This window comes from Cenococcum geophilum (assembly GCF_001692895.1).
Source record: "Cenococcum geophilum 1.58 unplaced genomic scaffold K441scaffold_10, whole genome shotgun sequence".
Classification (NCBI taxonomy): Eukaryota; Fungi; Ascomycota; class Dothideomycetes; order Gloniales; family Gloniaceae; genus Cenococcum; species Cenococcum geophilum.
The window spans coordinates 1,117,314-1,135,023 of NW_027137568.1; the positions used below are offsets into that span (position 1 = coordinate 1,117,314).

Genomic DNA, 17,710 nt, shown 5'->3' on the forward strand with positions numbered 1-17,710 from the left:
AAGTTCTTAGATATTATAGAGGCTTTAGGTAATCTATAAGACAAGATATAGAAGTAGATCTTAATAGCTTTAATTTATAAAGCTATTATAGAAGCGTACCCAGGCCTTAATATATTACTTAGCAAAAACCCACAGTTTAAACATCTATGTATGCCTACTATTAATATAATACCCGCTGCGCGGACGTCTAGGCTTAACCTAGAACCTATTATAACTAAAGAGGCTTCTATATTTAAAACCTATAAGATACTAGATAATATCTTTCTCTATTAAATAAATCTATAACATACTAATAAAGTATTTAAGGAGCGACTGTTTCTAATCTATAGTGATTAAAAGACCGTAAAGCTTATTTGGTTATATCGGGGAGGACGTACTAAGTTAATATCCGTCTACAATAGCCTATATTGGGCTCTACCTATTCTAGCTCTTTAGCACCTAAAGCTAAACTACCTATATATAGTTATACGGTATCACTATAGTGGCGAGCAATTAGCCTAAGAGTACTCTACGCTGTATACCTATATAAACTACCTAGGTTAAAGGAATATCCTAGCTAAGCGCGCGCCGTTTTATTATATAGAGGAGCTAATTCTCTATAGCTTTAACGCTTATATTATAGCGTTACTCTATACTTAGATTAAGGACTCTTATAATACTAAGTCGCCTATAAATATTAAGCGGTACCTTAAGAGTCTATCTCCGTAACGTCTATTAGCAGTAGTTAAGAATATCCGCATAGCTGTTTTTGGTTAGGAAGTCTCTTAGGCGGCTAACTATACCAGCTAGCCTACGGAACCGCGGCAAAAGGGTTACCCTAAGTAGGCTAGCAGTGCTATATCCTTATAAATACTTCCTAAGCCTACTAATATAGAGTTTCTAACGTATATCCGCTTCTTATAACTAGTAGAGACGTATAAGGTCCTTAAGCACGCTATTAAGCTTATGGATATTGGCCTGCTTAGCCACGTGCTCCCCCGCATCTATATCTATTTCGCAGGTAGTTAGAATAAGAACTATCTACTAGAGATATTACGTTTCTTCTAATTAACTTTAATAGATGCCTGTTCCCCTAAGCTTTAGTAAGCTATTCTAGTAAATAGTCTGGTAAATAACCGCGGTAAATAAAATATTTATTACCTAATAAATCTTAACAACGAGCTACTTAATAGGGAGCTAAAGCAGCTTATACACACTTATGGCAATTTAACGTTTAACCTAGACTTACTTTTCCGCTAGAGCATCTATATAACTAATTATATAGGGCCACTATGTGTAAAGTTTAAGATTACGTTTAGTAAACGGATGTCTACTTAATATACTGTTAAATCTGCTGTAGCGGATATTTAATCGCTTACTAATGCGATTACCGTAGGTTCTATTATCCGCCGTTAAGCATAGTAAGTAAAGATAAAAGCGCCGCCTCTACTATAACTAGGTATTAAACAACTTAATTAATCCGCCCTTAACGAGTTTAATTTATAACTAAGCAGTAATTTTTCCGCCATATTTAATAAGCTTAATCTCTATAATAATAATAATGAGTTAAATAGCTTTATATTACCTACTAACTTTACTTAAACCTAGCTTTAACCTACGTATAAGTTACTTAATAAGTAATACAAGATATTAGTCACAAGCTATTACCACAACCGTTTAATATCCGCTATAGTTAGTAGCACTAGTATATATTCCTAAGTAATTAATATTATTAATTAATTAATCTATTTAGTTCCTAAGCCGCACTTACCAGGTATATAGGGTAGGAGGGGGAAAAAGGGCGTTGTCCTAATAGATATTAGCTACCAGGTTATAATATCCGCTTAGCGGATATAAGGTAAACTCACCTAGTATCGGCTAACCCTGCTTAATATTAGCCAACCTCGCCTAATATTAGCCCGCTGTATACTAATTAACGTTACCGTTAATTTCCTATAGTGCTCTTTATATATATTTACCTCTATTTAATTGCGCTAACCGCCTCTATAGTACTAATAAAGATATATTTAACTAGCAGGTTGCTAGCGGTATAATATTTAACGGCTAGTATAAAGGTAATAATGGAGGAGTAGGAGCTGGAGACCCGAGAGTTAGCAAAGGTATAGGTATGTCCTCTTCCTAAGTTATTAATAAGAGGTTTATAGCTAACTATTAACTAGCCTGCAATATATTAGCGCCACAGCAAGGCGCTAATTACCATAGTACTAATATTTTAAATCTCCTATCCGAAACCTGCGAAGCCTATATAAGAGCCTATAATAAGCGCTTATCCGCAGTAGTGTGCTACTCTAACGCTTAGGAAAACCGCTCTAATATCTATATAATTAACCTAGAAGAACCTAAGAGTTGCCCTATTTCTTTTTACTTCTGCTTTTATTCCTTATCTACTAAAAGCTTAATAAGGGATGGAAGATCCTCGCTAAGGATATTGGGATCCCACTTAGGCATTACTTACCTTAATAATGCCGTATCTAGAACCTACCCTATATTATAGAGGCGACAGAGCTGCTTATCTGGTATAATATAATTAACTATAGGTATTTATAGTGTATCCTAATACCTAACCTCCGCCTATTATATAAACCACCCCTATACATTACTTAACATAGGCTCCCGGCGGGTTTTCGCGATATCTGTACTAGCTATAGTGCGGATATTATACTCGCAATCCGTAAATATTACTAGGTTACAGTTACTGCAATATAAGTCTTTACTAATAGTAAACTGCGGGTCTCTATAGTGTGTAAGTTATATTGCTTATAAGTATACCTAATCCTTATTAACTAGCCGCCATAGGGTAAACGGCAGCTTACTATATAACTGCGCATTAGTCAACCGCTTCTTTAGGCGTAGGGTTAGTACAATAAGCTCTTTAGGTAGGCGTACTATAGAACTACTAGGGCTTAACCTATACCCGCTTCTTGTATTTACTAACTGCTTAGTACTAGCTAACGCTATAAATAAAGTATTGCTTACAATATCCGTAGTTTCTATATCTTATCACCCACGGATATTATTACGCAGCGCGCTTACGCGAAGATCGCCTATACGCTAAGGTTGTATATACTTAGAACCACCTAATTTATTATAAGGACCCCACCAGCGGCTCTTAACTATAAAGATTGCTTCGCCTAAGAGGCCTTCTCCTTAGCCTACTTAGCTAAACCGCTATATTAGTATATTATAGGATTTATAGTAAGGCATTCTATATTAGATCAAATAGTAGATATCTAGGATATCTGCACTGTGTGCTACTATATCTAATACAACTAGAATTTAAATTTAAGACGTTAGGCGCGCGTATTCGGCATATAAGCGGTCTTTATTAATATCCGCAAGCGTTACGTAGTAGCTTTATACCGCTTCTTTAGCAACAGCAGCATTGTAGCCGCGATAGATTAACTAGCCGTAAATAGTATTACGACAGGAAGCTATCTACTCCTTAGAATTAAAGAAGATAATTATCTTTAGAATTAGCTAAAGTTAATTAAACTATTAGCGCTGTGTGGATATTAAGCGGCTTTTTAATTACTCGCCCTTTCCTTGGTTACTATTACTAGTAGTATACAAATACACTAGAACAGTAGTAATGGTAAAGTAAAGAGCTTAAAAGTTCTTCTTCTCTAGCGCGGTTATGACCCTCCGTATAATCTTTAGCTCTAGCTAATTAATTAGGGTTTTAATAACTTATATATTAGGTTTAAACCTAGCCAGCTTATATACAGTCCGAAATATAAAGGGTTTAGCGTTGCGGTATATATAAACTAAGGCTTATTAACCAAGACTAAACGTACTTTAAAGAGTTATGCGTATACTATACGGAAGGTCTCTCCCTAATCGGTAAGTAGGTATACTTTATTAACCACTATAAGGGTAATATAGGAACGAAATATTGGGTTTACTAAAACCTTATATAGCTTGTTGCTAACCAAAAGCTCTAGGGAGATAAGGATATATATATAGCTGCCCATACGGATATCCTTAATTAGCTCAGCGGATATTATCTTCCCCTATATATAAATAGGTCGAATATAAGGTAACTTTATAATCTTTTTTACTTGCTCTAACCTAATCACGTTAAGTGGAAGAATAATAATAATAACTACATTAGGTATAAGATATAGTAGTGCTTACATTACTATACTCTTACTAAAAGACGTTTTTGCTACAAGTATAAGATCTCGCCGCTTAAATATTAGCACCCTTAGGGCCTTAAGCTGCTCTATACAACCGCAGTACGGATATATCTCCGTAATAGCTTTATCTAGCTTGCTTATTTAAAGCTTATAAGAGCTGCTTATAAGCTAGGGTAGCTTTCTCCGTAGGCTATATAGCTGTAGAGACCGCTAGGGATCCGTTTTAATATAATCCCCAGCCTATTGCGTACTACTAGCTTATTAATCTACTTAACCGGCTTATAATTTATAACCTCTTCGCCTTATTTACTTTAATGGAGGCATTAGTAAATGGCGCTTAAAGGTAGCGGAGGGAGAGTAAAGGGTTAGATAGAGGCAGGGAGGGCTTAAACACGTTATAATAGATAGATCTTAATGGGTTTTAATTGTTGGACTATAGATATAATAGATAGAGAGTAGGTAGTTAAGATTAACGCGTCGTTAGTGCGGATATTGCTAATTATACACTTTAGCAATCCGCGTCATGGCTATTTTAAAATTAATATTAAGAGCGGGAAGGCGGGAAGACTTCTTACATAGACCATTTAATTCGCCGGAGCTTAGTGTATAATTAATGGATTTTTTAAGCTACCTAAACTCGTTAAAATAGTAAGAAGTAAATATCCGTAATATCAGCTATGTGGATATCGCGATATGCGTCATAAACGTCGGCTAAAGTGTCTCAGACCATACAGGGACAGATAGCCTAAACTGGTTTAGTGCCATCGGGCCGGATTTATCCGGTCTCCCGTATGGTCTGAGTATACTGAGACAAGTATATAGAGTCGTACCGAAGGGACGACTCCACCTTATGGAGTCCACACTTTCATACACCTGCATTCCCGTGTGACAAAATAGTACGTGGTTAAGTCGCTAGTTTGGTAGTTTGATTTGCGACCGGAAGCTCTTAAACGCCTCGCCGAGAATTCAGGGGGTAATAGGGAGCAGTACGCACGTCTACGAACATGGCCTACATTTAAAATGTCGGGTACAAGAATGTGCTAGATAAATGCAGGCCGTGGGCAACAACCCTAAAGAACATGGTGTCAGCGAGATTGACACCTGTCAGAAGGTCACCCTGCGTAGTTCAACTCAAAACACGATTTCCTCACCTGCCAAGCCGATCAGGACCCGCCACGCCTGCTCCGGATAACACTGTAATTTACTGGGAAACGGGGGGAAACCCCACGAGGGCGATGGGGGTCGCGAAATGTCGACGCAGATCACTGATATCCAACGCTAAGTTAAGCTGCACACTGGCATATTTAAGAACGACCCAAGTCCAACACAACAAAACGTTCTTCCTTCTCTCCGATGAATACTTAAGGCTAAATACTTTTTAACACGACGGCACACCTCAGACTACAAACCTACGATTGACCCGAAAAGCAAAGTCTTTTTACTTTCCTATACACTATCTTTCCCTTGCAACGGTACAATTCGTCCTACGGTTATCGATAAGATCCAGCCCAATAGAACCAATCGGATTAAGTTGGGATACCCAATTGCTATTTCGCCAGTGCACGGATCACTTGATGGTAGGACGCTACCGTTGCATGGGATATACAGCACACCAATAGATCTATGGCTCCTGATCAAAGTACCTAATCAAACTTATAGACATTCACACTTCCTCGCGCTGTCAACCAAAAAACAATAATCAATTCTCAAGGCTATTTGAATCTCTGCCCAGCACAATAGGAAGCGGCACGGGAGTCTTTGCTTGTAGCCATGAAAACCACGGCCTCACGGAACGACAACATAAAAATATAATAGGAAATCAGTAATCGCCGACACAAATTTTTAGTAGGCTATTGGGAATATAAAATTCAGGAAGTGAGTTCTCGCAGCGATAACTCGACAGATTCTTCGAAAACTTTGCGATTCAGAAACGTAGTCGAATCAGACACCCAACGCCACGCCCCATGCAACAACACGGAAAGGCGAATGGCATATTTTTGAACAGTAGAAAAACCCGAATCATCGCATTCGACATTTCCGTAATCAAAAAATGCTTGTAGGGGGTTTTTTAGGCGAGAGTATTACCTCTTTCACAACATTCGATGGTCTGGTCGAAGCTGAGGTCCACTCAAGCATTAACAGAACGGTCTGGGAAATTCTCTTGTTTGCCGAGACGGCACATAGCAATCACAATAAAGGTGGAGCTCCGAGGCCTGAAATTAGCTATATAGATGGGTTTATATACAGATGTTTCTATATACGGTAAGTCTCAATCTCGCATATGATGACTATACTAATGATGTTGAAGATATCTTCCCCCAGCAATCTACCTGTTGGCTAATCGCACTGGCCGCATTGTAACTTTGTTATTTCTGTCAACGCACCTAGTTTCTCCAGTGACAGCAACCCCACTCTCAAGCCGATGGGCCTCCTACGGGCAACCTATCTCAGGATGTGCGACAGCAATCACAGCATTTACGCATGCTGGATTACAGACAAGCCCTAGCATATCTATCACTTCTCGAATACTGTAAGAAATGCTAGCCTATGTCTTCGCCATCACGCTGACAGTTTTTCCAGAACATCGACGATGTGGACCATATTGCTAGTAATATTTACCTCCCTGCAGTGCTACTGGATAAAATCCAATATGCGTCGTTGGTACATTGTTAGCTTTATAGGCTGGGACATTGCTGGAGTGCTTATTCTGGGTATATTTACTCGGACTGCTGAAGCGTTTTCTCGGTCTTTCAATACCTATGCGCCTTTGATGCTTTCAGCCAGCGCTTTCTTGGCTTACCTTCCATTCGAGAAACGCGCTCTGAACCGACACACTAGAATATTGTATACAGAAACCAACGCTCGATTGCACAACATAGGCGATGGATATGAAGGTGGTACGGATGCGGTCCCTTTGCCTCCTATTGCGGCCGTACCTCATAATTCAGATACCGATGACTACAACTCCACCAACATACACCGCGCTCCGACTACTACTCCATTTCATACTCCTGGCCGGCAGGCAGAACTACCCGGCGGTGCTGCTGGCAGACGATTAGACCCTTGCTATATCACAGTGGCCAATGGATGCAATTCCCTCAAGCAGGAAAGCCTCTGCAATGGCGCGGAAAACCTTAGCGAACTTCTGACATATGATGAGCCACGACAGCTTCATAAGTCTCGATCTTTTTAAAGTCGCCCAGTTCAAGTTTGCGGCCCTATCTGATCAAGGTAGGTAGTTTGGGTTCCTTACTGCAATACAGGCGTTGTTAACATGTCAGCCATTTTTTAAACTCTGTTTCTTTGAACTTCTCGTGACGTTATACCAGACGGAGCCGTGGGGGTTTCTGCTGTATTTGACATAGGCCCTTTTGGTGGTTTTCTACGTCTCTTAGCAGGATCTAATACGCCATTTAAACGATTGGCCATCTTAGAGAAAGAAAAGGGGAGAGATTTCTAGAAAATAGCAACACAATTCATAGAAGCGGTTCAGTCATAACCGCTCATCATATCTATACACATCAAGCAGAATAAAAAGAACTGGCAGCAAGGTTTTCCTAGTAGAGCACTCTTAGGCCGGACACTTAGATCAATCGAAACTTGATTCTACGAAGCTACTCAGAGGTGAACTATATATACGCCACCCATTTAAATATAGGTCATCTAGCTTTACCCAGCACGGGCCTCCGAGTATGTTGGCCAATCCTGATCTACACGAGTTATAGTGGGGGCTTAGGGATAGCTTTAATTACTTAATTTAAGAAGTATTAAATCAACGCTATGCTAAAGTCAGCTTTCATGCTTCAGCACTGAAGCAAATATTCGGGGGTCGCTGGGCCCTGTCCACCAGGATGTATAAGTTATCTGTCGACCGGAATTTGAGGCTATATATTGTCCTAATTGGTGCTGCCAATAGGACCGGTCTTTCTTGGTGCCTCTCTTCCATCGGCTCTCCTATGACCATTGCTCGGCTTGCCCGCTCCCTACCGTAAACCTGCCTCATGAAACCAAAATAGATCTAATCTAATTGCGTCACTGTTGTAGACTAGCGGGGACAGCCTAGAACGAAACTTACGAATTCTAAAACTTTTGTTGTAATAATCGCCTCTAAGCAGCATCCTAAAGTAGTGTTTTTATTAGTGTTCAATATTAATATAAGGTCGTATTAATATTAATATTAAATCGCTGACTTATTTTAAAGGTATATTAATTATTAATTATTGAATTTAATATATAGAGCCTTGATATAGTATTCCTATATAAATCGGGCTCTGTGGAGCTTTAAAACTCGACTAATCTCCTACTAATATTAACATAATGATTCTTAGCTTGGTATTGTATTTAACTGCTCTATAATATTATTGTCGTTAGTAATACTAGGAGGTAAGGAAGGTATGGCGTTAATTATAAAGGTAAAGTAAGTATAAGGGTGCAAAATTTGAGGGTACTATATACGAAAACGTGTAAAACTGTTGACCGCTAACTAGTACTAAAAAGACCGGTCCTATTAGCAGCGCCAATTAGGACAATATATAGTCTTAAATTCCGGTCGACAAAAACCAAGTTTAATGTTTAGTAATGTCACACAGGAACGCAGGTAGAGAGTCGTCACGAAGAACGAATCTTATCGGACAGACAAGTTAATTAGGAGAACTCCGTTGATTGATCTACGAAAAAAAAGTGACTATATATATATAGCGTAGGTGGCAAGAAGGCTGACGACGATGCTGACGACGATTTGTAATTGTCTCTTTATTGCCACTTAGTCGGCAATAGGTAATAGAAATAGATGGTGAGTTATAGGGTAACAGGTACGATCTTGGCCGACAAGTTTATATACTATCGAGGCTATTATGTGATCGCAGGAAGTTTCTGTAAATGTCTGCTTACTCCCCTACTAACAAGTAATTTCAACTTTATATAAGGTTACCTAAATTTGAAATATACACGTATCGTCAAGAGGCTTAAGAGTTATTTACCAAGCCCCCAGGCCGTACCTCAACTACCTTAGCTCCAAAAATATTTAATATTTAATAACTTTTAGCATTAAACATGTTATATTGATATTGAATATTAAATGTCAATATTCAATATTTTAATAAGCGTAATTAGTACCGAACAGACTTGCTATTAAGCAAGCTGGCTTGACAGCTTGCTTGGCTTGCTTGATTGGTAATCAAGCAAGCCAGCAAGCCGAAGGGCCTGATTTGGGCAAGCCAGCAAGCCAAAAGAGGGCCTGCTTGCTTGCTTGCTTGCCCGCTTGATAGGAAATATATATATATAATTTTGGTAGAGATCTGAAGTTCATAATAGATTTTTGTAGATAAACGATTTTAGATATTTCTGAGTATGCAAATAGAGCAAACAGGACTATTTAGGTAACACACCAGCCGCGTGGCTCAAAGCTCTATCGACGCGTCTAACGAATACGAAGCTTAGAAGTGTGAGGGGATCTTGTAGACAGGGGGCTATAAGGACACGATTGGAACAGGATAGATTGGTGAGAGAGACGAATCCTTGAGGAGGTAAGGCCTCTGGGATCGTGGAGACTATATACTACGGGCACGTGCCTCCGGCACGTGACCGGCGACCATCCGAGGGGCGTCCGGGGGTTGTCCTGAGGGCAACCCGAGGTGTCCGCAATAATATCCCTTACAAGAAGACTCTGCCGCCACTACCAGACGATCACCCATTGGCGAACTACTCAGCCGAAGCTCGCATGGATGGCTCTTNATATATTAACTGTACTNGCTANAAGCGACGACTGCGAACGGGCGTTCGGTGAAGCTGGTGATCTACTAGAACTGCGTCTCTTGAAGCTTCGCCCTAATATTATTGNTGNTTTGCAGTGCAATCGCAGCTATTTAAGAATAGGCTTTAAGGATCTAGTAGATAAGGTAACAAGTTCACCGGGATTAGTATAATTAATAGCTAACCGTTGGAGTTAACAGCAGGATCTTCCTACCAAAGCCTTCCTATTGAAACCTTCCTCACCACCATGCCAAGCCTTGCGATAGACATCCTCAGCCACGCGAACTTCCTCATTACGTTATCTCTATGCTATCTTATATTATAATGACTATAAATCGGGGCTATAGAGGAGCTTTTTGGCCAAATCGGTGGCTGGTCGGCTTAATTTTGTATATTACTCCAAAATATATATAAAATTAAGCAAGCCTTCAAGCAAGCCAAGCAAGCCGACTGTTTCGACCTATCAAGCCAAGCAAGCCAGCTTCAGGTGCGAAAAGTTTCAAGCCAGCAAGCCAAGGCTTTCCGGCTTGGCTTGCTTGCTTAATAGCAAGTCTGGTACCGAATACTGATAAAAACACTGTCCTAAAGAAAGGTAATTTAATATGGTTTAGTATATAATCGAATATGGTATGGAAGTTTAATTGTGTACTTGCAAGAAAAATAAAATCTAATCTGAATTACAAGTTTTACACTTGGGGTCTAACTTCTCCTCTGATCAAATGTTCTTGGACATGTCTACGGAGCAGAATCTTTCCATTGTCATGGTATAAATTTGTCGACCGGAAAATTGAGGTCAGGAAAGCTCGTGTGAAGATTGATCTATAAAAGAAAAGATACTATATATACATGAGGTAGGTGGCAAAGGCTGACGTCGATAATGACGTCGATCTGAAACTGTTACGTCATTGCCACCTGATCGACAAAATTACTATTCATGTCAGATTTCCAGAGGCATCTTCAAGGTGAATTTCACAAAATCAGCCTCGAGATATATTCTCCCATTGGCAACCAATCTTAGACAATTAATTCCATATGTAAGGGTTGGACGAAGTTTCATTGAGGATTGCGGGCCTCTCGGCTTGAGTGATAGATGTAAACCAGAAGCAAGGTAGCCAGCCATTTCCCCCGCGCGCGTTTTACTTAGGGTAGTGACATGAGTTTCCCAACCTCTGTGAAGATGCTTCTCGGAAGGCAATGGAGGAGGAACCACGTTGATTGTTACTGTGTTAATAGCAAGGGCGCTTGAGCCTTCGAACTTTTGTGTAGTAAGTGCATTAAATGTCGATGCACTGTCTGCAAAATTTCGAATGAATTCAAGGAATGACTGCGCCCGGAGCAACCATTTTAGGTTGGGTGAGTCGGGTCCCAGATTTGCACACGCAGCAAAAGTGAAGCGGAAATCTACGTCGATATTGTCGATGCGTGGTATGAACGCAGGCATTTCAATCCAAGTAGGATGGAAGAAGAAGGGTCTAGTAAAAAAAAAACAGTCGAGCCTGTAATGGAGCCGTGTCTGGGATGCCAGACGTCGAATAGCTTCGCGTGTCTCTTGGCTCACTTTGTGGTTCACCAACAAAAGTCCATATGATGCGGGTCTTAGTGGTTTGAGAGAGAATGAGGTCGGGCAGTAGTTCTCATATGGCTTTGGAGTGTAATACGTGTATGACGCTGGTGGATCAAATGGTGCCGCGATCTTGGAGGCTAGAACTAGCTCGTAGATGATATCGCGGATCTCCCTGGGCAGATCCAAAAGTGACTTCATGATAGAATTGTGACCTTGGAATTGTGATTGACGAGGTTGAGGTGTGACGTTAGCAATGAGTCGGGCACAGTGGTTGAGCAGGCGGCAAATATTTGCTAAGCACCAGCTGATTCCACTGCTCCGGATCAAAAGCTCGGCACGTTATGTACGCTTTTCTACCCTATTAAAAATTAATAATTCTCCAACATCTTTATAAAATAAAGCTATAATATTACTATAATATAGCGGTAATAGAGAAAATAAAGAGCTTTTGGCTCGTAGTATTTCAGTAATAATTAGACATAACGTCGCTTTTTAATATAATAGATAGAGTGTCACGGAAGTGGGCACGAGCTGGAATACAATGTACTAAACAGGGTAGTAATTGAAGAAGGCTACGTACGCGTAACTATGCGTGGTTGATACAAAGACATTTGGATGAAGAAGAAGATTCTTCGTGTGCCAGGTCGGGTATAAATAGGGGTTGTAGGGGAACGTGCGTAGGTGTCTCGGACGAACGTGAGCACGGGTCAAGAACGTCAAAACCGCGCAGGGACGTGAGAGCGTGTGAGTCCCGTGACATAGAGAAACTAAAAAGCTCTTACCTTATAGTATTTTAATAATAACTACACGTTGTAAAAGGGTTAAAATATAGTAGTAAAAAGTTTATTTTTTAGTATATTTTAACGCTCCGTTACTACTAAAGCTGGGCCTATAAGCTCTTAGACTCCCGGAGAGAAATACCTCTTAGTATAATATAATTGGTTAGGACTTGACAGGACCAGGGTATAGTGATTTGATTGGCTCAGGAGTCCACAAGCGTGGTACCAGACTTTTGGGTCAGGCCGTGCCGGGATTTCTCCCCGGGAGTCTGATTTATGAGATAAGGGCTAGCTAACCGTTCTAGGAAGGTCCTATAAATTCTGCCGACCCTTCTAGCTAACAGCCCTCAAGAAACTGATTAACTTAGGGGTCGTTCGGTTGCAAAAGCGTCAGATTAATCTGAACTGAAAGTCTGGCAGAACGAACGCGTTCCTCCCGATTTGACACGCGGTCTGTGGCTCTACGGTTGCACGGACGTGTGCAATCTGAAGCTTTCAGATTCAACATGAGGAGCTTCGAGCTCCTGATTTGAAATGACGCCAAGACCTCAGCTTAGATTCACATATACGGTCAAGTTGCCAAATTTCTAGTGACTTTTAGCGTGTTCTTTTGGGCGGTCAGAGGAACATCAAAAATTTGTGGCTGAAGTTAAGTTGAACTGGAATTCAAACCGAACGTCGCCTCAGCAATCAGATTGGGGCGCTCCAGATCAACTCCATTCTGAAGCCCTCATTCTGATCTGAACCTGCAACCGAACGACCCTAAGTCTCTGTACAAGCCACGAACACGTGTGCAATTCAGACAAACGCGTCCTTTTCTGCCGGACTTTCAGTTCAGATTGATTTGAAGTTTGCAACCCAAACGCACCCCTAAACAACTGGTTAAATATGTGTGAAACGGCCGCCAAGTTGCCCACTGATTTCCAACCCTTTTCATCTGACTGTCAGTGATTCTTAGCCTAGCGAAGGTCCAAATGCTTGTCTGGTCCAGCTTCTGGAGATCTATTTTCTGGTTCTTGTTGTGAGGCGATCCCGTTCCGGTGCCCAGTTTGTGGGTCCCGCTCCACTTTTACCCACCCCGTCCGGCCCAGCCGAAATATACCCCCTCCATTGGAAACTCTTGGGGACCACCACACCCACCTTCACGTCTACATTCCATCCTTGTGGCGAGGACGCCTCTACCCAAACTTATCTTATCTCTTTATCTAAGTTAAAATATTATTTATAACGTATGTATGTATATATATATATATATTCTATTATAGCCATATACTATCTAGGGTATAGGCCGTTATAAAGCGCTAACTAAATACTTCCTACTATTAATATGCTTGCTCTAGTTTAGAAGCCAACTATAAGAACTATATATCTATTACCTAATACCATACTTAACTAAGGAAAAAATAAAGGAAAGTAATATATTACTATTAAAGAAAGTTATAGTTTAGAGGCGAGCCTAAGTAAGTAGTTTTCAATGCCTTATGTCCATAGGGCTATTCTAGCGTTATACGCTTCTTAATTAGCGACGTACTAGTAGAGGCATGTATAGAGGAGGCTTATAGTGTATTTAGTTAGATAATTAGAGAAGGAATTCTTAAGAGTTTTTACTTATTAATGTCGGCTTCTATACTCTCTATATTTTATATACTTAGGTATAAACGTCCGGTCTCCTTTGCAAATTTAATTATAGTTTTAACTACGCTAATATCTGGCTTCTAGCGCTTAATTAGGCTGTTAATATTCCTACCTCCTTTTTATCTGCGTAAGTAGCCTCCTAATATATATAATAGATCCCCAAATTAATCTCTATATTACTCTCTTAGTTTAATCCTTAGCTACGCCCACCTCCTATAAAAGAAGAAAAAGTACTATATTAACTTTATAAGCCCGCAGTTATATAACGCCGTCTCTAATATATTAATTTTGTGGAGATATTCCTTTAGAAATAACTTGCTGGTTTATAGCTGCGCAAAAATAGCAGCTTCTAAGCTAATTAGTTGCTAGTATAATCCTATAGCCTTTCTAAGGTAAAGTACTGCGTTAATCTTCCTTATAAACTTACCCGTATTAGATCTTTCTAATAGAAGCGGTCCTATTATTATCTTAGCTCTTTTTAACGCTTGCGTTACAAGGTACTATAGGAGGCCGTTTCTCTATAGTGGCTCCTTACTCTCTAGTCTTATTACTGCTTTAGTAAGCTTATTAGCCTTCTTATTTCCTATAAATCCTAAGTAGCCTAGAATCTAGTATAGCGTAATATTATTTAGCTAAAGCTTTTTTAAAATCTCTGCGACTATTTCCTGGCAGGCTTTAGCCCTCTAGCTCTATACTAATAGTAACGCTAATTGCGAGTTAGAGAATATTCTTATACTAGATATAGGTATTAGAAAACCTACTTAGTTAATAGCCGTGTATATAGGGTCCTATAGCTAGTTAGCTACCTCGCTAATTGCTAGAAGCTCTATAAGGTAAGCGTCGGCCTAATTAAAGCTTACCACCGTTTTTAAAAGCGTTACTTTAGATAGTATAATATATACACTAACTTCTACCCTACTATTACGTACTAATATATTAACGTATATATTAACCTGCCCTAGCTTATAGTCTTTAATAATAGCTTAAGTATAATCTTCGTCCTTATATATTACTATATTAGGCTTAGCTACCCACGGCGGGTATATATATAGTTTAACCTTTAGTATCCTATTTACCTAGATATCTTTATATATCTCTACTATCCTCTAAAGCGGCGATTAGTACTATTTATAGAGCCTTTATCTTCGAATCATCTAATAAGGATATAATTTGCCTAGTTTATAGATTAATACCTAGAACGCGATAGCCTGGTTATATAGCCTTTGCTTAAAAGGGAGTAAGCTAGCTTCTACTTTTGCTATTAGTAGGGTAATAGAGCGGAACCCCCTAATAATAGCTTGTGCCGTAATCCTCTACGCCTACTAGAGAAGCTATATTAACTCTTATATTGTAAGCGGGTACTATATTAGTAATATATAGTCTACTACTAGTAGGACCAAGCTCTTAGCTAGCTGCTTAACGCTCTTAAACTATAGTCCCTTTAATCTATGTAACGCTAGCGCCACCTTAGTAGCTTTATCTACCTTATTTACTAAGTACGCCTTAAACTATAGCTCCTTATTAAGGATTACCCTAAGGATTTTAACTTCCTAAGTTAGGGGGATCCCTTTTCCTTTAAATTAGAGCGGCGTGGTAGTATCCCTACCTGCTTCTTTATATCTAGTAAGGTAGATAAATAACGTTTTCTTTACTTTAAATTAGGCTCCACTAGTCCTCTCCTATTTCTTAAGTATTAGTATAATCTTACCCTAGATAATCTACGTGTTTTCCTCCGCTGTAGGGCCTATAACCTATACTAAGTAGTTATTAATAAAGGCTATAGAGCTACTATTTCTAGGTGCGCTTTATATAAGATCCGCATTAAAGAATAAAAAGAGTATTAGGGTTAGTGCTAATCCCTATAGGAGACCCGCTTATAGGAGCGCCTATACCTCTAATATATATTTATTAACTAGGATATAGGCTTAATAGTTTATATAAAAGTCCTATACCTATTATATAATTGTCTAAGGTATCTACCGCTGCTGTAATCTCCTAATTTCTGGCTCTATAGCTATATTATTATACGCACCCTTAATATTAAATAATACTAAAGATAGCGTCTTTTTTTCTTTTTATGCTCTAAATACGTCCTTATAGAGATATAATAGCGTATATATTATTAACCTTTGCTTCCTAGCTCTAAAGTACGTCTTAGGTAATAGGCTATATTTCTCCACTAAGTATATTATCCTCTTTACTACTAGCAATTTAAGTGCTTTTTCTAGCGTTAGAAGGAGGGAGATCGGCCTATAGTTATTTGCTATTATATAGTCCCCCCACTTTAGCTTCTATAGCAGCATAATCTTTACTACCTTCTATTTCTAGGGTACCTTTCCTATCTTAAATAATTTGGTAAAAAGAGTAGTAATTTTACCACTTAGTACGGGCCATAGCTCTTGCTATACCCTAGCTAGTAGGCCGTCTCTTTTAGGAGCCTTATTTAGGCTAGCCCTAAATATAGCTACCTTAACCTTATATTTAGCGATAGGCTTTTATAGTAATTAGTTATAGCTAGTTATAACTTCCTCCTTTTATTCGCATAGTAGTAGGACCGGAAAGAATGCCTAGAGTAGTTCTCTTGCAATATTATAGTTCTCTATAATAACTTCTCCCTATCCTCTATTTTTTTTTAATTAGCGGTATTCTAGCGAACGCGGATATAGCCTATAGATTAAGGTATTTCAACGCTTTCTATATATTATTACTATTACTAAGGAATTTATCCTAATAGAGCTTTCTATATCGCTAAATAGTCTTATAAAAGAGCTTCTTTACTCTTACTACAATATTATATAGCTTAGGGTTATCCCTTTCTTGCCTCTATATTGCGCTATTTCTGTTCCTTTAGTATATATATAACTTCCTTAGCGTTATAAGGTCTTCGTTCTATTATTTTTTTATATATAGTAATAGTCTAGCCCATTAGTAGTGTGCTTTAAGGGCTTTATTAACCCACCTGTTAAGGTAGTTAACTATTTCGTCTATATTTTCTATAGGGAATCCTATCTCTTTCTATCGCTCTATATCTTCTTATATCTTATTCTAGTTTATATTTTTAATAAGTAGCCTTTTTTAGCTCTTTTACATATTTATATTAACCTAAAAGCTAGTATAAATAGCTTTATAGTCTAATCTATACTTATATTTTTAGATAGTGTACTTTACTAGTTTACTTACTAGGCCTAGGGTTATAAGTATAAGGTTAATTGTTAATATTCGCCCCGTATTACTTTTAAATATAAGTATTCCTACTAAAAGTAGGCTCTAAAGTAACTAGTCCGCTATAAAGTCGATAATTAGCGCGCTTTCTTTCTGCGTTAATATAGTACTAATATAACTTCCTCCCTATAGTAGATTATGCCGATTAAAGTTACCTATAATTACTACCTTGGTATATAGGTCGCGTAATAGTTTACCCTAGATTAGCCTATTAATTATCTCTAGTCTACTAAAGAGCTCCTCTAGGTTTTCTTCCTTAGTTTTCCTTAAATATCTATCTGGAATATATACCGATATAATTATAAGTCTCCTTTAGCCAACATGCGCTACTACCGCCGTAATATCTACTAAATCTACCTATAGCTATATAGCTGCTAGCTCTTTAGATACCTAGATATATAACCTAACTAGGGGATACCACTGCTGCCTGCCTATTAGGACGAACCTTATTTACTAGGGATTTAAGCTAGCTAGCACTACTTCCCCATTTAAAAGAAAGTAGTAAGGCTTTTAGCCTAAAATAAAGTGGAAGTCCGCTAGCGCTTTATTATTATATAGCGCATACTATACCTTCCTGTACTTCTTTATATTCGCCTAAAAAATTTAAAGTTCTTTATTTATAG

The 17,710-nt window shown here is 38.8% G+C and overlaps 2 protein-coding genes across 2 annotated transcripts; one reads left to right on the forward strand and one right to left on the reverse strand.

The window, feature by feature from the left end:
* Positions 1-6,547: 6,547 nt before the first annotated feature.
* K441DRAFT_655939 (uncharacterized protein) lies at positions 6,548-7,610 on the forward strand. Its single transcript, XM_067647939.1, has 2 exons — positions 6,548-6,666; positions 6,717-7,610. Exon 2 carries the CDS (start codon positions 6,787-6,789, stop codon positions 7,327-7,329), a length of 543 nt encoding a protein of 180 aa, XP_067506745.1. The 5' UTR covers positions 6,548-6,666; positions 6,717-6,786; the 3' UTR covers positions 7,330-7,610.
* A 2,941-nt stretch (positions 7,611-10,551) lies between these two features.
* On the reverse strand, positions 10,552-12,056 carry K441DRAFT_16393 (uncharacterized protein). Its single transcript, XM_067640274.1, has 2 exons — positions 12,032-12,056; positions 10,552-11,809 (listed from the first exon to the last, which is right to left on the reverse strand). The coding sequence occupies exon 2, from the start codon at positions 11,647-11,649 to the stop codon at positions 10,825-10,827; it is 825 nt and encodes a 274-aa protein (XP_067506746.1). The 5' UTR covers positions 11,650-11,809; positions 12,032-12,056; the 3' UTR covers positions 10,552-10,824.
* Between the last annotated feature and the right edge of the window lie 5,654 nt (positions 12,057-17,710).